This window comes from Carettochelys insculpta, chromosome 30 (genome assembly GCF_033958435.1).
Source record: "Carettochelys insculpta isolate YL-2023 chromosome 30, ASM3395843v1, whole genome shotgun sequence".
In the NCBI taxonomy this organism is placed as follows: Eukaryota; Metazoa; Chordata; order Testudines; family Carettochelyidae; genus Carettochelys; species Carettochelys insculpta.
In genome coordinates, this window is record NC_134166.1 from 8,640,515 (window position 1) to 8,664,095 (window position 23,581).

Consider the following 23,581-nt stretch of genomic DNA (forward strand, 5'->3'; position numbering starts at 1 on the left):
TGCAGAGACTCAATATCTGAGAATCCAGCCCAATAATGTTGGAAAACTTGACCAAAGATATTAGGGTAACATTCTTAGCTGGGGTTTATCTGAGCTACTGGCATTGGGGGTGAATAGAGAGTTGCTTTTTTATAGAGCTGGTTCTGCAAGATTTTGTACCAGCTGGCCCCCATCTAGCAAAAGCTCCTCAGCATTTGAGTGTGCCCATTCACTTCAGTGACATTACTCGTGCTGCAAGTTAGGCATGTACAGATGTGCCTTGCTAGGTTGGTGCCAGAATGCTTAGCACCTTGCAGGATTGAGCCCTCCATACAATGCAAAAGGAACTGAGCAGTTTTGGGGTTTTTTTTCTGGTGGCTGTAAGGTAGTTTGGCATTGATGTGAATGCTACTGATGTCTCTTAACATCAGCGCAAAATATGCTCTTTCATATCTACTCAAGGTAATTAGCATCTGACACGAAGTAGTTTTTGTTCTATTTACCTTATTCTCTGCATGTGTTCTTGTGCACAAATTGAAACACTTCTGGCTTCAAGATCCTGTAATATATTATTTTATTAGATCCTCTGATTTTCACACTGAGTACATGTGACTCTAATCTCCTTCCTACCTTAATCTGGAAGGTACCTTTTAAAGATGTGTGTATTGGTTACATGCCTTAGTCACCTACCAGTCATGAAACCACTGAACACTGTAGCAAGAGCAGCAGGATCTAGGACTCAGCCTCAGGAACTCTCAAATGTGGCACTTAGCCTGTGACATACAAATCTTTGTTTTCCTCTGTGTAAAAAGATTTAGATGAACTCCAGGGTATTTGGAAGACAATTATTATTATTAGTCACAGTATAATGGTAGCAAGTAAGAGTCGTAGTCCTTTGCCAGGACCTTACTATGCTTGTCACTGTACAAACACACACACAAATTCAGTAGAGAAGGGACCTGCTAAGGGTCAGATGAGACAGCAGGGCGAGTAAGTTTCGGGGTGCTTTGACTGAAAATCTAGATACCGTCCAGTGTTAAAGGTGAGCTGCAAAGCAAGAGGAAATGAAGGACTCGGGCCCTGGCCAGCATAAGTTATGTCACCTGGTGTCAGTGACGTTTGTTTTTTCCTTCCCTCAGGCTCCCTATTTAATCTATGTTGAAGTACTTGAATGTGAAAATTTTGACACCACTAACGTGCCGGCCCGGATCCCAGAGAACCGCATCCGGAGCACGAGGTCTGTGGAGAACCTGCCAGAATGTGGGATCACCCACGAGCAGAGGGCCAGCAGCTTCACCACTGTTCCTAACTATGACAACGATGATGAAGCCTGGTCTGTGGATGATATTGGGGAACTGCAAGTGGAGGTGAGGCATCCAGTGGGGCTGGAGTCAAACTCCCCGGTCACTAGAAACCCAGTGCAGACAGTGAGTCCCAGCCATAGAACCATGTCCCTGTTGTAAGAGAGGGGGGACACACAGTGCAGTCCTTTTCTCAGAGGGCCTCATTTGGCTCCCATATGGTGACTCCTTGCAGCCAAGGACATCTATATGTGGCTCTTTGTGGGATAGGCTGCCATCACTGAGTGGAACGTACAAGGTTTTACCTCTTTGCTGTGCTCAGTGTGATGCCCCTACAACCTTTGTCTGTAATCTCTTGCTCCCTCCTGTCCTTTACGTCCCACAGAGGGTAGGAGCACCACAACAGCATTCTAGAATTACTTTAGGAACAAGGTGCTTCCCAGCGACAATTGTAGTAGGGACAGAACTGACGTGTGCAAGAAATATTCTCTTGTGAGCAGCCTTTGGTACAACTCAGCACGTCTCGGGCAATGAGTGTAAACAGCAACCTGAAATCTTCATCCGAACATGTTAATGTACTGCGGCTCAGAGACTAACACAGGAAGCCTGCCTGCAGTCATGGATTCACGTCTTGGCAGGAGAGACTCAGTCCTCCTGCCAAGGTAGATAATTAAGTGCTTTACGGTTCGCTCTGTGCCTGGTCTTCTCTTTTGGATGAGACCTTAAAAATTGGGCCTCTCTGCTCTGGACACTTAGTGATCCCATGAGACACTGCTCGTCTAGGCCTTCGATGGAGGGATGCGTGGAAAAGGGAGCAGCTGCCCTTGGGCTTGGTAATTTAAAGGGCCTGGGTCTCCTGGCCAATGCCACAGTGGCAATGACAGCATCCAGAGCCCTGGGCCCTTTAAATTGCTGCCAGAGCCCCACACAGCACTAACCAGGCAGCACTAAGGGACTGGCTGGGGGAGGCCGCCCCTCCACTTCCACCTGCGGCCCTGTTCCTTCTGGGTCCACAGAAGCCTTCCCTTCTGTAGCCTCTTCTGTCCCCGGGGCCCAGTGAAGTCTGTTAGCTGCCCCATCACTTGTGGCCAGGATTTCCTTGTTGGACAGTATGTTAACTGACCACCCTCACCTTAGAAGTGGCCACCTTTCCATGGCTCTGAACTTGGTTAACGAATCTTATGGATTGGCGAGCTTATAAATGTAGCATTTTATCATTTTGCAGAGGAGAATGCTGACTTTCTGGTTTGTAACTTATTTTTGTGTGTCTGTTTCCAGCTTCCAGAAATGCACACCAACAGCTGTGATAATATTTCCCAGTTCTCTGTGGACAGCATCACCAGTCAAGAGAGTAAAGAGCCTGTGTTCATAGCTGCTGGTGATATTAGGTAACAGTGAGCTTGTGAGGTGGGTGGGAGAGCCCCTTGCTGTATCAGGGATTCTTCAGCTCTGCAGAGCTGGAGATGGGCTTCACTGTCTTTACTAAAACCAGTCTTTGTATCAGATGAGGAGTAACAGCACAGGGTATCTCTATTAAATCTCTGGAGAAAAATCCGGTTTGTCAGTATTCATCTTTCCCACTAAACCTGAGCATTCTGTGCCCTGTGTATTGAGGCATGAGAGGGCTGAATACTGGTTAGGTCTAAAGAGATGTTCAGGATGAATTAATTTGAAAACCTTTTCTAAAGAGATGCACACAAGACTTTGATAGTGGGTTCTCTTTTACCAAAGCAAGGGTTAGGCCATGTCTACATTACCCATGAGATCGACCCACTCAGGGTCAAGCTTCCAAGGTTTGATTTCACATGCCTGGTAGGGACATGCAAAATTGATCTATCAGGGTCTCCAGTCAACCCCTGTACTCCTTGCTATTGTGAGGAGTAAGGGAGGTTGGTGGGAGAAACCCTCCTGTCAGCTTTCCTCAGTGAGCACAGCCAGGTAAGTAGATTTCAGATAAGTCGATTCTAGCTATGCAGTTGCCTTAGCTAAAAATGCATACCTGAAATTGACTTTCCTAATGTAGACCAAGCCTCAGTACCAGGGTTGAGTATCTTTGGAAACTAGGGGCAAGACCAAAGTTAAAAGGTAGATTCTTCATCTTGGAGTCAGCTGGCCAATTAGTAGTCATTTGCTGATGTGAGCATCCATTGTTACAGCCAATTTGAGCTCTCAGAAGCTAAAGTGGGTTTAGCCCAGGTCAGTACGTGAATACATGATCTCAGAGGGAACTAACTACAAGAGCTGGAGGTGATGGTTCAGTTGGTGGAGTTCTTCTTTTGAGGCTGTATTGATGCAACTTTGTAGCTCAGTTTAGGAAGATTGAGTGTTGCTGAAAATGGACACACTTGAATGAGACTGAAGACTCTGGTTCTGCTCAGGTGGTCCCACAGACAGAGTGGTGAAAGACCCATTTTCCTAATTTGGAGGCATACATTCATCCCATGGAAAATCACCCTCCACTGTTTCTGTTGGATGCAGTGTTCTTCTTTGTCCCATCTTGTCCTATAGTTTAGGATTGCTTCACTGTTAAACACTTAAGTTCCGCTCCAAAGCAGCAGCTGCATTTTGGTGAGGGGTGAGTGATTCCCTGACTATTCAGGCTCTGTAAGATGCTGTGGGCTGGCGTGTCTATGATGGTATCGAATTGTCACTGAAGCCTCTTCCTTGGGGAAAGCAGACTTACATTTTTAATGACTTTCCTTTATAGACGGCGCCTCTCAGAGCAGCTAGCACACACCCCGACAGCATTCAGGAGAGACCCTGAGGATCCTTCTGCGGTTGCCTTGAAGGAACCATGGCAGGAGAAAGTCAGGTATGAGCAAAGGCAGGCAGGTACATGCAAAAGCTGAATCACCCCCATTCAGGTAACAGGTCCATGCTGAAATCCCAGTTCTCTCTCTGCAGAATAGCTTCCCTTGTGGCTGGCTGCTGGTGCTCACGTGTGCTCTATAAGTAAATGCAAGGCCTCAGCTTTGGACCCTGGCTGCCTTTAGGGAGCAAATACCGTATCAGGTTCAGTTTTCTGAAACAAAAAGTCCTCCATACACAGCATGGTTTAATTTGGGCTCTGTGTTCCAGGGTGCTCTGAGTCCTTGGTGTTAGGCTGATTGTTTTGGAGGGGGTGTGAATGTGGTTGGGAGGGAAAGTGAGTAGATAAAAACCTAATTTCCTTCCAGTGCTGCTTAATTCCTGCTGCTGTACAACGGGCATCTTCTCTGCTTGGTTAAAACTGATCTGTGGCGCTTGGTTAGGGGCCCATTATGACAGTCCTGTACAAATGTAATAAATGACGGTCCCTGTTCCAGGAACTGACAGTCCTGAGGTCCTAAGTCAGCAAAGTACTCGACTATCCCTCTTCAGCACACACTGAAGTGCTTTGCTGAATCGGGGCTTAAAAGGTTGTGCCAAAAGTGATCTAGTCTCTAGCAGTGAAAGAGAAACCTCCCTAGCCTAGAAATCCACCTCTTGGTACTGACTTAGAGCTGTGGTTGTGTTAGCTCCATGGTATCTCTGGAAAGGGCCTGGCAGAAGCTTTCTTTCTGTAACCCTTTGTGATTTTCCCACAGGCGGATCAGGGAGGGCTCCCCTTATGGCCATCTTCCGAACTGGCGCCTCCTCTCTGTGATTGTGAAATGTGGTGATGACCTCAGGCAAGAGTTACTTGCATTCCAGGTCCTTAAACAACTGCAGGTAGGAAAGAGCCAGACACCACTTGCTTGTGCTGGAGGTCTGTAAACACAGCCCATTGATGCGTTTGACACATCTTTCTCTCTCAGTCTATTTGGGAGCAGGAGCGTGTGCCCTTGTGGATCAAGCCATACAAAATCCTCGTCATCTCTGCAGACAGTGGCATGATTGAGCCAGTTGTTAACGCAGTGTCCATCCACCAAGTCAAGAAACAATCCCAGCTCCCGCTGCTGGACTACTTCCTCCAGGAGCATGGCAACTACACTACTGAAGCATTCCTGACCGCCCAGAGGAATTTTGTGCAGAGCTGTGCTGGCTACTGCCTGGTGTGCTACCTGCTACAAGTCAAAGACAGGTGTGCCCCTTGTGGTGGAGTGAAGAGGCCTCAGTCTGAACATGCGCACGCGCGTGCACCATCGTTGTCCACTGGGCCTTGGACCAGCCACTGGGGGGCAGCAGTCATGGAATTGGTGTCTTGAGTGTCTACACTTGCATTCCTCTATTGAAAGAGGCATGCAAATGAAGGAAATTAAAATGCAAATGAGGCATTGGTTTACATATCCGGGGCCTCATTTGCATACTCTTGAAAGTGCTTGTTTTGAAAGAAAAAAGTGTAGATGCAGCCCTTTCGAAAGTAAACCCCCATCTTTGAAAGAACCCTTCTTCCCTTATTTAATGGGAAGAAGGGGTCTTTCGAAGATGGGGTTTACTTTCCAAAGAACCCTGTCTACGCTGCTTTTCTTCTTTTGAAAGAATACACAAATGAGGTGCCAGATATGTAAATCTGTACCTCATTGCATTTTCAGTTTCCCTCATTTGAAAGAGGAATGCAAGCATAGACACAGCCCCTACATATTAAACCCCCCAGAGGGCAGTAAGGCATGAAGAACTTTCCGAAATTGCATCTGTTTTCTCATTCCTTGTCTTCTCCCGATCCCTGTCATATGGAGCTGGGAAGCCAAAGTAGTAGTGACATGGTTCTCACTTGGGGAATCCAAGCAGAAGGGGAAGTGGGTGGCATGTGATCATATGGGAACCTGACATTTGAGTAATGGGAGTTGTTAGTCATGCTGCTCAGAGCGTTTGTTGTTTAATTACAGGTTGTTTTGTAAGCAGTGAACCCCCATGAGTATACCTGTTTAATACATTATTTTTGGTAGTGTTGCACAAGAGGCAGAGAAAATGTACAGCTTTGTGTGTACTTGGTATTAACAGGTGAATGCTGCTGGTTTAAACTAAAGCAAGTGCCTGTTTGCTTTGTTAGTCTGCAAGTAGTTTCTCCCCTTCACTGGGTGAAACCTTTACAGCTCTCCACTGAGTGGGTGTGTGGCTCTTGGGCTTCCAGTGACAGGCACAGCGATGGTGTCTGAAATGCAGGCGCGTTGATAGTTATCTCTCTTGCTCTGTTTTCTCTTCAAGGCACAATGGCAATATATTGCTGGATGCAGATGGACACATCATCCATATAGATTTTGGGTTCATTCTGTCCAGCTCTCCCAGGAATCTTGGCTTCGAGACATCTGCCTTCAAGCTCACCACAGAGTTTGTTGACGTAAGTGAGCAATAGCTAAATTCTGCTGGGGAGGAAGAGAGTCTTGTGGTTTGAGGAATTGGATTGGAGTCGGGGAAACCCACGTTCTGCTCCCAGATTTGGGAGGATGTGCAGTATAGTGGTCAGAGCCAGGGGACTAGGACCCCAGGCTTGTGTTCTCTTCCATGCATGCTTCCTCTGTGATACTGGGCAAATTTCTTTCTCTCTATGCATCAGCTTCTCCAGCTGTAGAAGAGGAATGATCTCTACTTCTTGTGGAGAAACAGAAGAATTGTAATTGATTTCTACCAACTATTCAAATAAATGGCACTATAGCAGAGTCCATTCTTATTCCTTAAAGCAGGGGTGTGCAACACTTTGTAAGGGGGGTGCAGCACGACTGGCCACCCCTGCACCCTCCGCAGCTTCTGCTGCATCACAAGCCCTTTGCCACTGCGTCAGAGGGCTGGTGATGCAGCAGAAGCTGAGTGGGGAAGCTGATCACGCTGAGCCAATCAGAGAGAGGGGACAAGCGTACCTGTGTTGCCTGCCCCATTGCTGAGCTGAGGTGGCTGGTTCCTGGCAACAGGGGCAGGTCTGCGTAGGGGTGTCTTGGTACAGTGCTTTGGCACTGCAGCTGGCCTGGCACCATAGCGCTCCCCCCCGCCCCAGGAGGAGCCATCACTTGCACAGCGCCTGAGCTCCTGGTCAGTGCATGCTCTGACCCACATCCCTTCCTCTGGTCCTCCCACAGGTGGGGGGAGAGACATGGGGCGCCTGCCAAATTGCATGGCTGAAAAGTGAGGCACAGCATAAATACTTTGCTCACCGCTGCCTTAAAGAATTCTGACCCCAAAAAGAGAGCTGATCTAGAAGTGCTAAAACTTACCGTAGAGTTAGAGCCTTCAAATGAAAGTGCTTTTTAAGTAATTCCTGATGTACTTTCCCAGCTGTCTTTCCTGGCAGGGCTGATGTTGAAATTTCCTCTTTAAGAAGGGCTTTTGGCATGTCATTAGCGCCTGTGCTCACTGGCTGATCTGCTCTTCAGGTCATGGGCGGTCTGGATGGGGACATGTTTAACTACTACAAGATGCTGATGCTGCAAGGCCTCATTGCTGCCCGAAAGCACATGGATAAAGTCGTGCAGATTGTGGAGATCATGCAGCAAGGTACAGCCCTGCTTGCCAGCCTGATGGCTTCAAGCCTGCTCTTACGCACAGGAATTTTGTATTTCAGTGCTGTGGAAAGGGAGACAGCTGTGACTAGATGCAGAGTTCACAGAAAGAAAAAAGGTCACTTTGACACCCATGGCCAGAATGTTGCTGCCGGTCTCTGCCCTCCAAATGCTCTTCCTTTTCACTGTGCAGCATTGGGCAAGCAGAAGTGACTGGTGAGGGGGACCCGGGAGCCACCAGTCATGTGATGCCCTTACCCTGGGGGAGGGTAGGGGGCCAGATAGCCCTCAAGGCCATGCCCCTCCATGCCTTTGCTTTGCCCCCACCTCAACTCTCTTCCTACGACTGAGCCAGCCTGCTGGGGGACTAGCAAGGCTTGGGGTCTGGCACCCCGTAGTACTCGCCAGCAGTGGCAGGAGAAGCGAAGCAATATGGCCTCAGCTCACTTAGCTCCTCTGGCTGTGTCACATCCTGTCAGTGAGCGTGGGGACAGTCCCTCTCATCTCTCAAGGAACATGACCAGAGGAGCAGAACAGGCTGCAGCAGGGGGAGGGGGAGATGATGCTTTCTCTGCTGCTGGTGAGTGCGGGAGGGGAGTGGGGCAGGCAACAGACCCCCCACCCACCCACACAGCTCCTGCTGCCCTCTCTGGCTGCTGGTCCTTCTCACTCCTGGCTTTTGGGTGCACATGATCCCTCCCTTATTATGCATCCCCTGTGTGAGCAAGCGTTCTCACCTGGAAAGCAGATGTTAAACATCACATGAAAATCCAGAAGCTCAGAGATTGTCTCTGAAGTCTTCATGCAAGACTGATGTCAGCTGTGGGATGTGTTTGGATTGTAGCGAGCCGAATACAAAAGGTGTCATGGAGAAAGTTCTGAATAATAGTGAGAGCAGGGGATTAGGATTCACATTACCTGGATTCTGTTCTTGGCTGTACCACTCAGGGCTTGTCTATACTTACTGGGAGATCAACCCATTTACGGCCAATCTTCCAGATTTCAAGTTCGTGCATCTGGTAAAGATGCTCGAAATTGATCTCTGGGATCAGCACATGACCCCTGTACTTTTCCTATTGTAGTGAGTAAGGGAGGTCCATGGCAGAAACGCTCCCATCGACCTCCCTCAGTGAGAACGGACCTTACGGTCGACTGCAGATATGTCAATTCTAGCTACGCAATTGCCATTCCTAGAACTGCATATCTGCACTTGACTGTGAGGCCTAGTATAGACTAAGCCTCACTCAGTGTGACTTGGGAAGTCATTCAGGGCTTGATTTTTCAAAAGTGCTGAGCAACACCCAGGAGGCCCACTGACTTCAAGGGGGAGCAACAAACGCTCTGACTTGAATTTCCCAGAAAGTGGAGACCCCTGGTTATCTGAAGGCATTGTGAGGATTAGTGTATAGAGTGTTCTGTAAGCTCCTGGGAGGAAGATAACTAGAAGAGAGTTGTCCTTAGGCTCCTGTGAAAGCATTGCATAGACGTAAGCATTCAGTCAGATGGCTAATGCTGGGAAGCTGTAGCACGATTAATCCTACCTTCTTCTATGTATTTTGTCTAACCTGCTCTTTATCTGGTGTGTGCGAGGTGGGGCTATTGAAGGTTTGGCAGGACTGAGGTTCTCAAGAACAGGCTCCCAGCTTGCTGATTGTGATTTCTTTATTTAAAATATATTTTGCAACGTCACCTGCCATGGGGCCGGGGGGGGGACGACATTGTTTCAGTCATTATGCACCTGAAGCGTGGAGAGAAGCAAGCCAGTAACTGAGTCTGTGTCAGTTTGTCCTCTAGATTGCCAGAGATGTTACGGAGAAAGTCAGCAGAGCCAAGTCCGTACAGTAGCGCAGGTCATCTGTGAGTGTCAGGAATCAGAATAGAATATTCACAGATAAGTTTTCGGTTGTATGAGATCTTAAAGGGCTGGCAGCCCAGTGCTCCCCAGCCAATAGTGTTTGGACTGGGATTCTGAGCTTCCCCCACCCAGTCTTCAAAAGAGCAGTCTGTGCTGGGACCAGGGTGCCGCTGCTGCCTGCCCTCCATCCAGCAGTGCATGTTCAAACCTGCCATGGAGCTTTGCTTTCCCTTGTGGTCTCCAGGCAATGTCCAAGCAAAAGGGTAGGTTAGAGCAATGGGAGGGGGTAAGCGGTGGCTGGGATGGCTGAGTTCTTCGCCTCATAAATGTTCACCTCACTGCAGCAGAATAAAATTTTCTCTGCTTTGTTCTTTTCATTCCCTTCCCCTTACAGGGCCAGGGAAACTATACCCAGCACATGGGACATTGCAAAGTTTCAGCTTTGCAGCTGGGATCCTAGGGCCGGGTCTTCTAATGGTTAGAGCAAAGAGTTCTGGGAATTTGGATTCTGGGTTCTCTTGCCAGCCTGGTCCTGGAAGCAGGGAGAAGGAAATCAGGAATGTTGTAGATACTGTAATTTTATTTCCTTGCTATACCACTGTTAAGGCAGGTTTACGCTTAGGGAGCAAGTTGAGTTAAGATAAGCAATTCTAAATACATGAATTGTGTAGCTGAAGTCGATGTACCTTAAGCTGAATTTCTGCAGCATCCCCACAGCAAGAAGTTGGTGGGAGAAACTGTCCCATCAACTTCCCTTATCCCTGGCAACCCTGCGGATTACCAGGGCTGGTGGGAGAGTGACAAGCAGTCAATTTCTTGCGTCCCTACTAGTCTTGCTGAATCAACCCCTGGAAGATCAACTTCTGGAGCATCAGTGTAGATGAGCCCCATCTACGTAGATTAGAGGAGTGGAAATAACTATCCAATTTTATACCACTCCACAGTGTAAAGGTCCCACCTAGCTATAAGTGAATTGCATCTGTTCCCCTATAAAATACATAGTGGGCAATAACCAGTCTGAATCAATTTAATTCTTCTGCTGGATATTAACATCAGTTGTTTAGTGATCTCCACACAGCCAGTTTTCAGCTCTCCCTGTGACATGTCAACAGGCTTGAAACACGTCACGGATTTAGTGGTTAAGACCAGAAGGGACCAGTGGTTACGTCCGTTTGACCATGCAGTCTGACTGCCTGCAGTCCTCAAACATAATTACCACTGCAGTACATTTAAAAACACCATTTACCTCCATGCACACCCAGTTACTAAGTTACCAAGGCAGTTAGCACCCCTTTCATCAGCTCCAGTTGCACACTGGCCTTCTGTGTGCCTGTCAGGCCACTCAGGCTAGAAGTTGAACCCAGCAGTTTTGTTGGACTATTTCCAAATGACTTATTGTTGGGAATAGAGAAAGGGGAGTAGTTGCCCTGGGATCTGGCCATATAAAAGGGCCCAGGGCTCCAGTCCAGAGTTCTGCATGGCACAGTCTGTACAAAACCCAGGGCTGGCTGGGGGAGGCATGGCATGGTCTGGGCAGTGTAGATGGATGATTGCCTCTTGCCCTGCCCCTTCTGAACAAGGCCCTACCCCTTTTAGGGGTACAGAGGTGACTCCTCTCTTCCCCCCACCCATACCCCTCCCCACACATTGCCCAGGGTCCTGTGAAGTCTGTCACCAGCCCTGGATTCAGCATTTCCTTTGCAGTCCAGGAGTTCTGACTGTCAGATCCTCCAGCACCAAACAAGGGTGCTTACAAGGATTTCAGCAGCTCTTCCTCCCTCCCTTCCACTGCGTTGGGTTCAGGTTTGATGGGGTGAGCTGGGGAGAGCCGTGTTAGGGTCTCACAGTTCAAAGTCTGTGTTCTGCAGTGGGGGAAGGAAATTGGGAATCAGTCATGTTCCTTCACTGGTTGCCTGTTTCAAGCATCCACCTGGGAGGGACTGGCTTTCAACTAAAGGTCAGAGTGAATAGCTACAGCTCTATTGGAACTAGTGGGGCCAGATCCTTAGCAGGTGCATGTCTGCAATTCCATTGGAGTTGATGGAACTACTCTGTTTTACACCAGCTAACCACACAGCCCAATGCTGTGGTTGTGAACACATGTTCTTGTAGCTTCCTAGTGCAGAGAAGACCTCAGAGCTGTGGAGACCAACCAGTTCTGAAGCAGTAGACACTATGGTGGATACTGCTGTAGCAAACTTGCCACGTTATTCTGAACATGTTTATTGTTCAAGCCCACCAGCCGTACTCGAGTGGCCAAATAGCCATATGTGGCTAGTGTCTAGCATGTTGGACACCACAGCCTCAGAGGGATGCTCTGGGCAGGTTTCAGGGTCATTACCAGATGACAGTTGCACAACCAGCCTCCCAAATCAGGCTCCTCCCACTGTGTCAAGTATTCTGTGTAAGATCTTCCTGCAGCTTTGGAATTCGTTGTTAACTCTGTTCCTTACCCCCATTCCTCCACCCCGATGTGCTAGGTTCTCAACTGCCCTGTTTCCATGGCTCCAGTACCATCCGCAACCTGAAGGAGCGTTTCCACATGAACATGACGGAGGAGCAGCTGCAGATGCTCATTGAACAGATGGTGGATGGCAGCATGCGGTCAATCACCACCAAGCTCTATGATGGCTTCCAGTACCTCACCAATGGCATCATGTGATGGCTGCGCCCCTCCCACTGATTTGAGGTTGGCTTTTGCCACAGCCACGGTGCCCAGCTGGAGAACTACCACCTGGGCAAGGGAAAAGGTCTAGCCCCCCTGTGGCGAAGGGAATCAAGCAGTAGCACTTTCCAGATGCCGGGTTTACCAGACTCTCAGACAATAACAAAAACCAGTGTTCAGAGAAGCAAAATCTACATGTAAAATTGACTAAAACAAAAAGGATCATGTGGCAACCGTTGTGATCACGTTTAATGTGACCTCAGGGTTCAGGGGTTGGCAAGACAAAGCCATCAGTGCTCTGTGGACAATAGAGCATCTGCTAGACACCAGAACCATGTGTACATCAGTTCCTCCCATTATTATTTCAGTATTATGCCTGTTGATGTCCTGTGAACTCTTCCATGATCTCATAAACCTGTAGGACCTGGAGTGGAGAGGGCCCAACAGTCTTCTCCCTGGGTCTGATGATAGCCAATATTTTGAGCCTTCTGCTAGCACCACCTGAATGCAGTTGAGGTGAATCCCCATCAGCCCCCCACCCTGCATGTTTCTGTACAGCATTCTCAGCATTAATTGACTCTCCTAATGTTGGTTTGGCTTTTTTCACCCTTTGCACATTTTATTGTAAGTTTAAGTTGCAAGTCAGACAACAAACCTGTCCTTGAGAGCATAGTTCACTAGTCACCACCCATGTAGCATAATCTTCACTTTCTGGAATGTAAGGTTACTACTCCTTCGGTATTTTTGTTTCCTTTTGTCCACATCTGTCATAGGCTGGCCCATTTGTCTGTCTTTGAGCATCTTTCTGATTTAGTTCCTCAAATCTGGGGCTGTTAAACTCCCCCTTTCCCCTCCCCCCCCCAGTAATATCTGCTTCATGGGTTTGTGCCACACTGAATGTCTTCTCCTTGGCTGACGATCCTGATGATGCAATAGTCTGGCCCTGAACTCAACAGAGGGGTTGAACTTTGCTTTGTTTGTAGTCTCTGCACTGGGGTTCAATTTCCGTGGATGGTGAGTTATTACATCTGCCTGTATTGTACCTCTACATGCAACATGTTCCCCTGTCTCCTACCTGCTCAATGTCGTACCTTGCCCTGAGCCAAATTTCTTGGGCCCCCGGGAGTGAGGCAAAGCATGGACTGATGTTGCTAGTTTTCTCCCTAGGGTACCTGAAGGCTGGTCTAGGCGAATCCATCTTACCTTGTTAGCAGGCCTAGCTAGAGTTAGGAAGTGGTGTTTGATTTTAGCTTTTCAGTGAGCAGGACATAGCTAGTGCCTTTTCCACTTTTAAGTAAAAAAGTGATCAAGTTAATTTTTCTTCCCCAGAAACAGGTCAAAAGCAGATGCTAACAAGCACAAAGTTATTGCAAAGAACCAGTAGAATGCAACCATGAAGGCATAAGTCCAGGCTGTTTGGCATATAGATCCAGGCCACAGAAACAGCTCTCTGCTGGCCTGATTTCATTTTTAAAACTTACTTTCCACTACCGTCCAGCGGAGAAGCTCTGTACTTTATAAAGAACAGCGAGGTTTGATTTGTTGAAGCTTCTCTGTTTCTTTGTATTACTGTAACTCTATTTAGACACAAGTCCCCTCTTGTCCTCTTCTGTAAGTGTATCCAGACGTCCGCAGCTGCGGATCAGATGGTTGAATCCCTTGATCCCCGAGTGTGTGTGTCTTGTTACCCCAGTCGTTTTTCTCCTCCATACTTACTTACTCCTGTATGTGGACTCATGTTAATAAGTCTGTTTGAGTGCTACTTTGCCATATTGGTTATTTAGCATTTTTGAACTGTGTCTTAAAATTATGGGATAGAGGTTTCTGGCAGGGCAGGGCAATACTTTGAAGTGTTGCACCTAATTCTGCACAGAAGTTCAAACCACTGTGTACCTTCCAGCAGCCCAATGGATGAGTCACATGCAAGGCCTAATCGTCTCCCACTTGCAAGTAAAACATACAGGTGTAGGCGGATCATGAACGCCTGTCACTCTGTGTGTTCCAAACTGGTTATTCTTCTTACCAGTTTGGGAATGGTTTGGCAAAACTTCAGGTGGGGCTTTTTGCTGTCCAGTGAAGGAATTACAAGAGGTCCAAAACTTCTCCCCCTGCATGCTTCAACTTCCACAGTTCCCTTGAGCCTTTGAAACTGATCCCGTTGTTTGTGTTACAGGGTCTGTTTCATTTCCTGAAACACTGAAACATTGACTTTGTTGATAACAGGGAAGGCTTGGGTAGCAGTGTTCAGATCCTTGCAGGTGGGGACAAAAAAGGACTTAGCACTAGTTTCATTATGGTTTAAAAAAAAAAAAAAAGTTGCTTTTGTCTGTTCAGTTTTTAATTTTTTCACTTTAAGTTCCTGCTAACTGCTGCTGTTGCCCAGCTGTTCCCAGAGCAGCCAGAAATGGCTCTTAGAAGGAGCCATAGATTTTTATGGAACAATCTGAATTTCTGTGGGAAATTACAGCACCAGAGGGGTGGAGCTAGACATCATGATCACTTGGGGGGGGGAGTGGCTTTCTCTAAAATACAGACAAAAAGCAACTATGAATGTTGGAAAAATTAGTAGTACTTGCCACACTTTGTAGCTTACAAGCACATTTGCAGGCTGCAATGTTGAATGGGGTTACACTTCTGCAATCAACCTTCAGTGGCAGTTCTGAGGGTAACAATTGTTTGTAGGCGCAGCCCATGATGTTTGGTCATTTTGGATACTGTTAACTCTAAGCAGAGAAAGGATCATTATAAAACTTTGCAAGTGGCTTGTTTTTTTGTGCGGATCACTGAGATTTAACTGTTGGATCAAATTTAGGCTTCATTTACTCATTTGTATGTAACTTTGCAGCCTGATGAATCATCAAGAAATTGCTTTACTTGCTAACTTGTTTCACCTCCTGCTGTGACTCCGGTTTGGCTGTAAAAAGCCCCAAGAAGACACTTTGAATGACTCCATCTTGCTATTTAGCTTCCCCTTCTGTATTTATACTGACCTGGAAATAAACTGCAAGCAGGTTCCCCTTTAAGTGTAGCAAATGACAGACGAATGCCCAGGGATTTGATGTGCTGAGCCCACAGCAGCAACACTGCTGCAAGTAGCAAATGAGCAGGTTAAATGGTGTACCTGCTACAAGTTACCCAGCCAGTTGTGTGACTCCTTCAGACTCTTGCTACACAATTTTGGATGGGATCGTTTGGAATGTAGTTTTCATTTATCATCATCATCATGGAGAGTACATTTGACAAGGTAAAAGGGGATCGGCTGCGTGATGGCAAGAGAAAAGGGACAAAATTGTGGTACTAATTGGCCAGACTTGTGGCCTCTCCTCTAGCATAAGTGAACACCTTTTCTGAGAGCTGCTGTTGGCTACACAGGCTATGTGAGAACCTTTCAGTGTGTGTGGGGATTTTTTATTTTCCTATTCAGTAAGGATGGGCCAAACTCAGAAATAAAATATACAACCAGAACTTGATTTCTAATAAAATGTCCTCTTTAAAAAAAAAAAAATTTCTGGTACAGAAATTCTCCATTGCATCTCATTAATTGCTGATGCTTTAGTAAAAGCTTCCAGGGGGAAGCTGTCGGGGGGCAATTGTTCTACAACCCTAGGCATGTAGGTAGAGCTTGACTCTAAAAGAGCAGTGAGGGGCAGATCTTGGCTTTCAGGTTAGAGCTAGTTGCTTTACCCTCTTAAATACTAATCATCAGAGGATTGCCAAGTACTGCAGACAGGTAAGTGAGCATTAGCCTCATCTTACAGATTGGGCAACGGAGGCACTCTTTGACTTGATCAAGGTCATATAGTGAGTCAGTAGCAGAGCAGAAAGGATGGGCTTCTGCTTAAGGTGCTTGAGTGAGACTTAGGGAATTGGAAATGTCTAAATAGGGCCCAGTTTACCTGGTAGATCTTCTCCCAGTGGTTACTGGAATCAGACCAGCTAGTGATGGGAATGTGAATTTATTCAAGTTAACAGTCTGCCAGAGCCAGCTTATCCATAGCAGAGTTGGGAGGTGGGCTCTGATCCCCCTTGTGTATTATTAACAGACTGGTTGACTGGGGTCTATCATTAATACCTGTGCCCACCATTGGCAATCATAGGATGAGCCTAGTCCCATTGAGGGAGCTTCTAACAGACATGAGAATGCGCATGTGCCCCTTGAGCTCAGCCATCCTGGGTGGTGATGGAGGAGAAGGAAAGAGCCCTGCTTCCTTTTTGGCTTTCAGGGTGGATTACTGAGCTGTAGATGAGGGTGCAGAATGCTCTTCGGGGTGGGTTCTCCTGAAAGTTCTCCCAGGGTTCCCAGTTCAATGCCTCTGACTCCACCAACCACGTCAGTTGCAGCGTGGCCATTCCAGGGATTGCGTAGGAAGACTGATTTGTTGTGTCACCATGGGTCAGCGGAGAACTGGACAGGAGCCCCCAAATACCTCTCAAGGGACTACCTCAGCCTTTGCTTTCCACAAGAGCATCCCTCCCCCTTGCCTCCTAGAGGAAGAGATTGATTCCAGGGGATGTGACTTCCCTAAGGCTGCTGGGAATTCTGACTCCTATCCTGGGGCTCCCCCTGCTGCTCTGCATTTGACCCAGTGCCTTGGAGAGGATGGGCTCTATTTCCATGTGCCTTGGCAGGCTGGCCCCTAGGCAGAGTGCTGTGAAATGGGATGCAGGGTTTGATTAGACGTGTGAGGCTGCAGCCCTGTTTTTCTTCTGAGATTGGGGTCTCTGGCAGGGGCGCACACAATGATTCATAACTGGCACAAAGTGAAGCTCTCCAGGGAAGGGTGTACGTGGCTTCTGCCTGCTATGTGGAAACCTCATAAGAAAGGGGGAGTATTCTAGAATGCAAGGCAGGGCACTTACCCGTGTCCCAGTTCAGGGCCAGAAGAGATCTGGGGTAGTATGGATGTGCTTCCAGTTGTTGCCGCGGGAGGTGAGGGGTACTGCAGTTCCATTTCTGCCTCAGTTTCCCCAGTGGAGTTTGTGACATTTTTGAAGCACCTTCAAGGGGTCTGGTTTATTTAAGCAAATGACAATCAGCTGTGCTGCAAGTCCTCACCCCCAGCTTCTTGGCAGAGGGGGGAGATCAGGACACTAATCTAAGTTCTCCCTGCTTAAGTCCCTTGGTCCCAGCTCATCCCTAGGAAGGCCCCTAAAGCTGGGATTCTCTGCCGTCAGGCCTCCTGCCCTCACCTGGGGAAGGGGTCCTTCTCTGGACTCAGGCCTGTCCAGAGAGGTCAGATAACTGTAGCTCTTCTCTGGGACCAGGTCTCCCTAGGGCTGTGCTGCTCATAGTCTGCTCAGAAGCTGCTCCTTCCAGCAGTGCTTTTCCTAGGTCCCCTTTTCTGGTGAGCTTGAGAAACTCCACTGCTCAGAGCAACTCTGTGTCCTGGGGCTCCCTGAGGAAATCATAAGGCCAGATGGGCCTTCCTTAACTCATTAACTGCTGCTCAGCCCCTTAGGCATTGGCTACCCCCAAGTGAAGCTAGGTTGGGTCTTTCTCTTAGCAGAACCTGACGTAGGTTGGCTGGTGCTTGACAGTGTCCCCTCTAACTTTTTCCATCCATGGGCAGAATGGATTTTATGTCTACCATTGCATATGGGGATGTGCACCATCAATAGAAAACGTGGCTGACTGGGCGATTGTGGGTCCTCTGCTAATCAGTTGGATGGCAGCTGAGCTGCTCAACAGGGAACACTGGTTGACCCCATAAAAGGTCAGTAGGATATTTTAATCCATAAACTGCATCATTATGGAGACATTTAAGGATTGGGAATAAGACACCTTCTTTCCCCTAATGAAATCAGCATTTCCTGCTCTTGCTAGCTACAGCGTTATTCACCCAGCAGCTGGTACCAGTCAAAAACCCTGAGCTGTCCAAGCTGTTTGCCCTGTTTGGGAGTAAAGTTAGCCCTTCACGTGTGCCACCATTTCTTGCAGTGTTTGGAGCTGCTCCCCTGCTGGATTAGTGTAGATGGGACCGTATCCCAGTTGAGGATCAGTGTCAAATGCCTCTGGTCAGAGCTGGCTTCTGGGAGCTGCTGGAAGCCCCAGCTTGCAGGGGAATTCCAGGCCACAGGAGAGTGGCTTGCATGTGTAATTTCTCTGGCATTGGTGGAAGCTTCTGCTGTTTTGAATGTAGATACTGTGAGAGCTGAGTAGTGACCCCTTCCAAGGGGGGCCTAAATACCCCAAATCAGATGAAGTCCATCTTTTTTTTTTCCTGTTTGCTCTTCTCTTAAACTCTGTATGGTCCTGCACCTTCCTTCTGCTCTGCTTGGCCTCATTCCTTGCATGAAAAGTAGCAAGGCCTCAGTTAGGCATGTGTATGGGCTCTACCTAACTCCCAGGGATTTCAGGGGATTTTAAAGTGAATGTTGATAATCCCTAGCTCTTACCTAGCCCGTCTCATCAGAAGACCTCACAGCACTTTACTAAAGGTCAATAAGAGCATTCCTAGTTTACAGAGAGGGGAAACTGAGGCACAAAGTGATGCAGTGCCTTGCCCAAGGCCACCTAGCAGAGCCAGGGATAGGACCCAGGTCTCTTGAGGCCGCTAGCCATGTACTTGGCTGAATTAGGTTGTCAGGGTCATACCAACAATGTCCACATCACAGCTTCTCCTCTACTGCCAGTAACAATTCTGTAACCTGTGAACAAACGGGCATCTCTCTCCAAGCCTGTTGTTCTCCACTGAGTGCTCAAGTTCTGGCTTCCCTGTCCCGTTTGTGCTCTGGACTGTGGTAGGAATGACTGTGGTTGGTATACCTCGGCCTGGCTCTTCAGGGACAAGGGAATGTGCTACTTGCAGCTGCTACAATGGCATGATCAGGTGCCACTGCCGTGCCGACGGTAGTTAATCCATCTCTTTGGAAGGCATAGGCTAAGGCTGTCTACACTAGGAAAGTAAGTCAACTACAGATATGCATTTCTAGCTATGGCAATTGCGTAGCTAAAATGGACGTACAGTCACACCGCGAGATACGCCCATTTGGGTTACGAGGATTCGACTTTACAAGGAGCTTCATTTAATACCCCGCTTTGGCTTAGGAGGCATTTCTTCGCATTTACGAGGACTGATTTGGATTTCGCATGCCTCAGTGGGATGTGGACACCCTGCAGTGGGAGAGAGGCCGCAGCTCCAGGCAATGGCTGCCTGCAGGTGCTTCTCTCCGCAGCAACCGGCGGCAGTTTCCTGGAGCCCCTCTCCCAGGCACTCTTCAATTTCCATTCCCCTCGCAGCCCTGTCTGCCTCTGGGACAACTCCCCCCACCCCCCACAAGCAGGTAAACAGCCATATTATAGAGTAATTAATGAAGGGAAAATGCCGGGTTAGGTTGTGTTATGATAACTAATGCTAACTATTGAAGTAATTGTGTTCATTTTAATGGGATTTGGTGTTGCTTTAAGCATAAATGGGTGTAAATTTTGGGGTTCAGGAACACAAAATTTTTTCACATTGGAAATTAATGGTAATTATGTTTTCGACTTATGAGAAGTCGCCCTAAGAGGGGTTTTTCAGGAATGAATTACCCTCGTAAAGCAGGGGAAGACTGAATCTGCACTCGGCTAAGTTGGCTGTTCATGCTGGAGAAGGTTGATGAGAGAAACTTCCCCTTGACCTCCCTTATTCCTTGTGTCTCCCAAGGAGTACAGGGTCAAATGGGACCCCTGAGAGATCGGTTTGGTGCGTCTGTACTAGAGGTGTGAAATTGAACCCCGGGTGAGTGACCCTGAGCCAGTCGATCTTCCGGGGTCGTGTAGATCTGCCCTTAGTTTCTGAGGTGCTGCAGGCTGGCTTGTGGTTTTTCTAGCTGTAGTAATGAAAAGGCATTTTACTGAGTGAGACCTAGGGGGAGAGGGGAGTGCCAGGCTCCTGGGGAGGGCACTGAGCTGTCTATTATATATTTATTTGTATATACGTAACATGCTTTAATTAGCTATGTAGTTGGGTGTCTATTATAAAATATAACTAAAAGCTATAAACTATATTTTATAATATCAAAACAAAAGCAGTCCAGTAGCACTTTAAAGACTAGCAAAATAGTTTATTAGGTGATGAGCTTTCGTGGGACGGACCCACTTCTTCAGACCGTAGCCAGACCAGAACAGACTCAATATTTAAGGCACAGAGAACCAAAAACAGTCAGCAAGGAGGACAAATCAAAGTTACACCTTGATTATCTTTCCCTGATTTGTTTTGATAGTGTACAGACCAGCACAGCTTCCCTTCTGTCAATAGTTTGTAATCGATGGGTCTCTGTAGATGGATAAATACCTGGCTCTTTGTACTCTAGCCACAGCTATTTTGACACTCGGGCTGCAAGTGGTTGGCCACCCCTGCCCTGTTGCAGAATGGAGCTGGGTCCCCCGGGACCCTCTCCCGCCTCAGGAGCTCTGGGGCGGCGTGGGTTGCGTGTAGACAGACAGCAGGGGGCGGACGTGGCTCCCTGGTCTCGGCTCTCGTGCCCCCAGCCCGTCCAGGGCTTCCGAGCCCTGCAGCGCTCCGTTCTCCCCGCAGGGGGCAGGAGAGACTCGGGCGGAGCCGCCACCCGCGCGCAGCAGCCGTTCCACGCCACCAGGCGCCGCCTGTGCGCGCTCCTCCTGTCCTGGCCCGTCGCGTCCCCTCCCCCGCGCCGCGCCGCTCACTGCCCGGGAGCGCTGCGTGCAGCCAGCCCGACTGCAGGCGGTCACCTGCCTGCCTGTACCTGCCTCCGCTGCGCGGAGCCGGGCCCTGCCTTCCATCTTTGCCCGGCCCCACCCTGCTGCCTCCCCCCGCAGCTGCTCCCAAGCGCCCGCCGAGCCGCCTGGACCCGGCGCCAGCCATGGGTCCCCGCTGAGCTACCCTGGGCGCAGGAGAGCGGGGAGAGCCGCCGCGATCCAGCCATGGTGAGTTCGCTGCTCCTGGGGACGCTTCAGTCCCTTTACGATTTCCCCCTCCCCGCGGAGCAAATCTTCTAAAAGTTCCTCCCCCCAGTTTACAAGTGAATGGGAAGTTTGAAGGGGGTGTGTGTGTGTTGCATTTTAAATCTCTTGCCCCCCTCCCCCCCCGGCCGGGGCTGGGGAGCAGCAGCTGCCCTGAACCACCTTGCCAAGGGGACAGAAAGCAGCTGGACCCCAAAGAGCCTCTGGGGCTGCAAACGACCTGCCTTTGGCCTGATTGTGGTCCCCAAGGAACCCTCCTGCTCCATCCCCCTGGGCTGGGGCGCTGGCCGCTCTTCTCTGCGGGCTCAGCTGGCTCCGACTTTCTGGGGGGGTCGGTTTCACTTTTCCCAGCTTGGCTTCTTACAAGGTCCAAATCCTGGTTGCATGACTCAAGGCACTAGGCCTGGACCAGCCACCTGCCTGCATGGTCCCCACAGGTTCTCTGCCTGACCCAGGGGCTCACAGTGTACCACAGGTGGCCCTTTGCTGCCCTGTTTGAGTCCATGATTCAGTTTGCTCCCCTCTCCTTATGAAGCTGTAAGCCCTTGATCTGGCCCTTGGCTCTCCTCACAGGGGTGCCCCCAACAGCCTGTGGTGATCCGTTTGCAGGATCGGGGCCTTACAGTGTCTTTTTGGCTGATGCTGGGTGCCCTAGAGGGGTCCAGAGAGAAGACGGGGACATTTTGAAGACGTGTGTGGCTAGTGAAAGGGCTTAGAATGCCGGGTGTTATTCCTGGCCTGATCGCCCCAAAGCCCTTGAAACACGCCTCTTCCCCTGCTTTCAGGTGGTGGGTCTAGAATTTCTGCCAGGGTGCAGACTGGAAGGAGGGGAGCGGAGTTGGGTTTGAATGGAGCTTAGAAAAGTTTGTAAGCACCCTGGCTCTGACTCATCTCTGGGGTGGAGCATGGTGCTCTATGTGCTGCAGCCCTTTGGGAAGAGTAATTTTGGCCAGAGGCATCTGGAGCAAACTGCTGCTATTCTGGAACGTGCGGTGGGAGAGGCCGCTCCTTGCCCAGAGCTCCTGGAAAAGGAGGAGTTCAGATCCCTGCTCAGGTTCTCTTTACAAGGCTGGGCTCTCGGGAAACTGGTTGTTTCAAACCTGAGGCAGCCACCCCCTCTCCATGGGCTGGGCTTTGTGTTAAGGGCTGCTTTGGTTTCTGAGAGCCATGGCTGGAGAGTCTGAGTTAGACGGGTAAGCGAAGGGATTTTGAGGAGCTCTTTGTGTCAAACACAGCCAGGGTTTCCCGTGGGACGAATTGCAGCCTGGTGTCAGGGTTGTTAAATACTGGAATAAACTACTTAGGGAAGTTGTGGAATTTGCATCACTGGAGATATTTAAGAGCAGGTTAGATAGTCTAGAAGAGGGTGCTTGGTCCTGCGGTGGGGGGTAGGGACTGGACTCTGACCTCTTGAGATCCCTTCCAGTTCTATGATTCCGTGGGCAAAAGGACCGTTTTGATCATCTGGTCTGGCCTCCTGTGCAAGGCAGGTCAAAGATTCACCATCAGCCCTTGTCTCTGTGAGGAAATTTATCCATGTAGCAATTTCAGAACTTCTTTGTGGCTGCTCTATTGTAGAGTAATTACTCTACAGGTAAAGTAATTTGGGAGGGGTAGCTCAGTAGCTTGAGCCCTTGGCCTGCTAAACTCAGGGTTGTAAGTTTGATCCTTGGGGAGGAGGCCATTTAGGGGTCCAGGGCAAATAGCTTTTAAAAAAAAAAACAAAAAACCTCAGGTGTGGTGCTTTTTCCTGCCAAGAAGGCAGGGGACTGGACTCAATGACCTCATGAGGTTCCTTCCAGTTCTCCGAGATGTGTCTCCACACAGGTTTACAGTGGAGTCATTATTCCTAAATACATTTACTTTTATTCTGGGACTGTCTCTCCATGTGGGGGAGTTACTCTGGAATAACTGCACCATCAGTTTCTCTAGTGTAGGCAGAAAGCCCAGCGATCCCTGAATTTCAGCCCATATCTGTTGGTTGAGTGACAGTCAATCTTTTGAAAAGAAATGTTCAGTCTAGATATCCATGACTGAGTACTGGTGAATCCTCCCTGTCCCGGGGGAATCTGTTTGATGGGTTAATTACCCTCTGTAATAAATTAAATTTTAGTGAGTTCTCAGCTGGGTTATTTTGTAGCAAACGGATTTAAAACAGAGGAGCTAATTCTGCCCCTCATCAGCCCCAAACGTGTGGAAAATCTGGAGGAAAGCAAACCAACTAACCAACTTGTGGGGGTGATAAAGTTTTTGAGGGTTCAGGTTTAGACTCCTGCTGGGTTTTTAAGCTTTTCCCAACACCGCGGTGGTGAGAAATGGGTTCTTTCCATTTCATTATGAGCAGAGAGTCTGACGCCAGCAGCTGGGGCTTGGGTAAGAGTACTGGTATGGATCCAGGTGTGCCCTGTTCCTGCAGTTCACTCGCACAACAGGCCCTGCCTGCCTGCACTCCTGAGTAGTGAAGCT

General features: G+C 48.8%; 2 protein-coding genes across 5 annotated transcripts in view; both read left to right on the forward strand.

The window, feature by feature from the left end:
- PI4KB (phosphatidylinositol 4-kinase beta) overlaps positions 1-13,893 on the forward strand; it is a 59,454-nt gene extending 45,561 nt beyond the window's left edge. For all 3 annotated transcript variants that reach the window (XM_074981012.1, XM_074981010.1, XM_074981011.1), the window contains 8 exons: positions 1,119-1,346; positions 2,559-2,668; positions 3,988-4,092; positions 4,847-4,970; positions 5,057-5,322; positions 6,387-6,519; positions 7,547-7,667; positions 12,008-13,893. In XM_074981012.1, the coding sequence (XP_074837113.1) occupies positions 1,119-1,346; positions 2,559-2,668; positions 3,988-4,092; positions 4,847-4,970; positions 5,057-5,322; positions 6,387-6,519; positions 7,547-7,667; positions 12,008-12,189 (1,269 nt within the window). In that variant the 3' untranslated portion in view covers positions 12,190-13,893. The remainder of the gene's footprint in view (positions 1-1,118; positions 1,347-2,558; positions 2,669-3,987; positions 4,093-4,846; positions 4,971-5,056; positions 5,323-6,386; positions 6,520-7,546; positions 7,668-12,007) is intronic.
- Positions 13,894-20,873: 6,980 nt separating this feature from the next.
- The window catches only part of LOC142003518 (unconventional myosin-Ie-like), a 33,014-nt gene continuing 30,306 nt past the window's right edge, over positions 20,874-23,581 (forward strand). For both annotated transcript variants that reach the window (XM_074980533.1, XM_074980534.1), the window contains exon 1: positions 20,874-21,079. In XM_074980533.1, the coding sequence (XP_074836634.1) occupies positions 21,077-21,079 (3 nt within the window). In that variant the 5' untranslated portion in view covers positions 20,874-21,076. The remainder of the gene's footprint in view (positions 21,080-23,581) is intronic.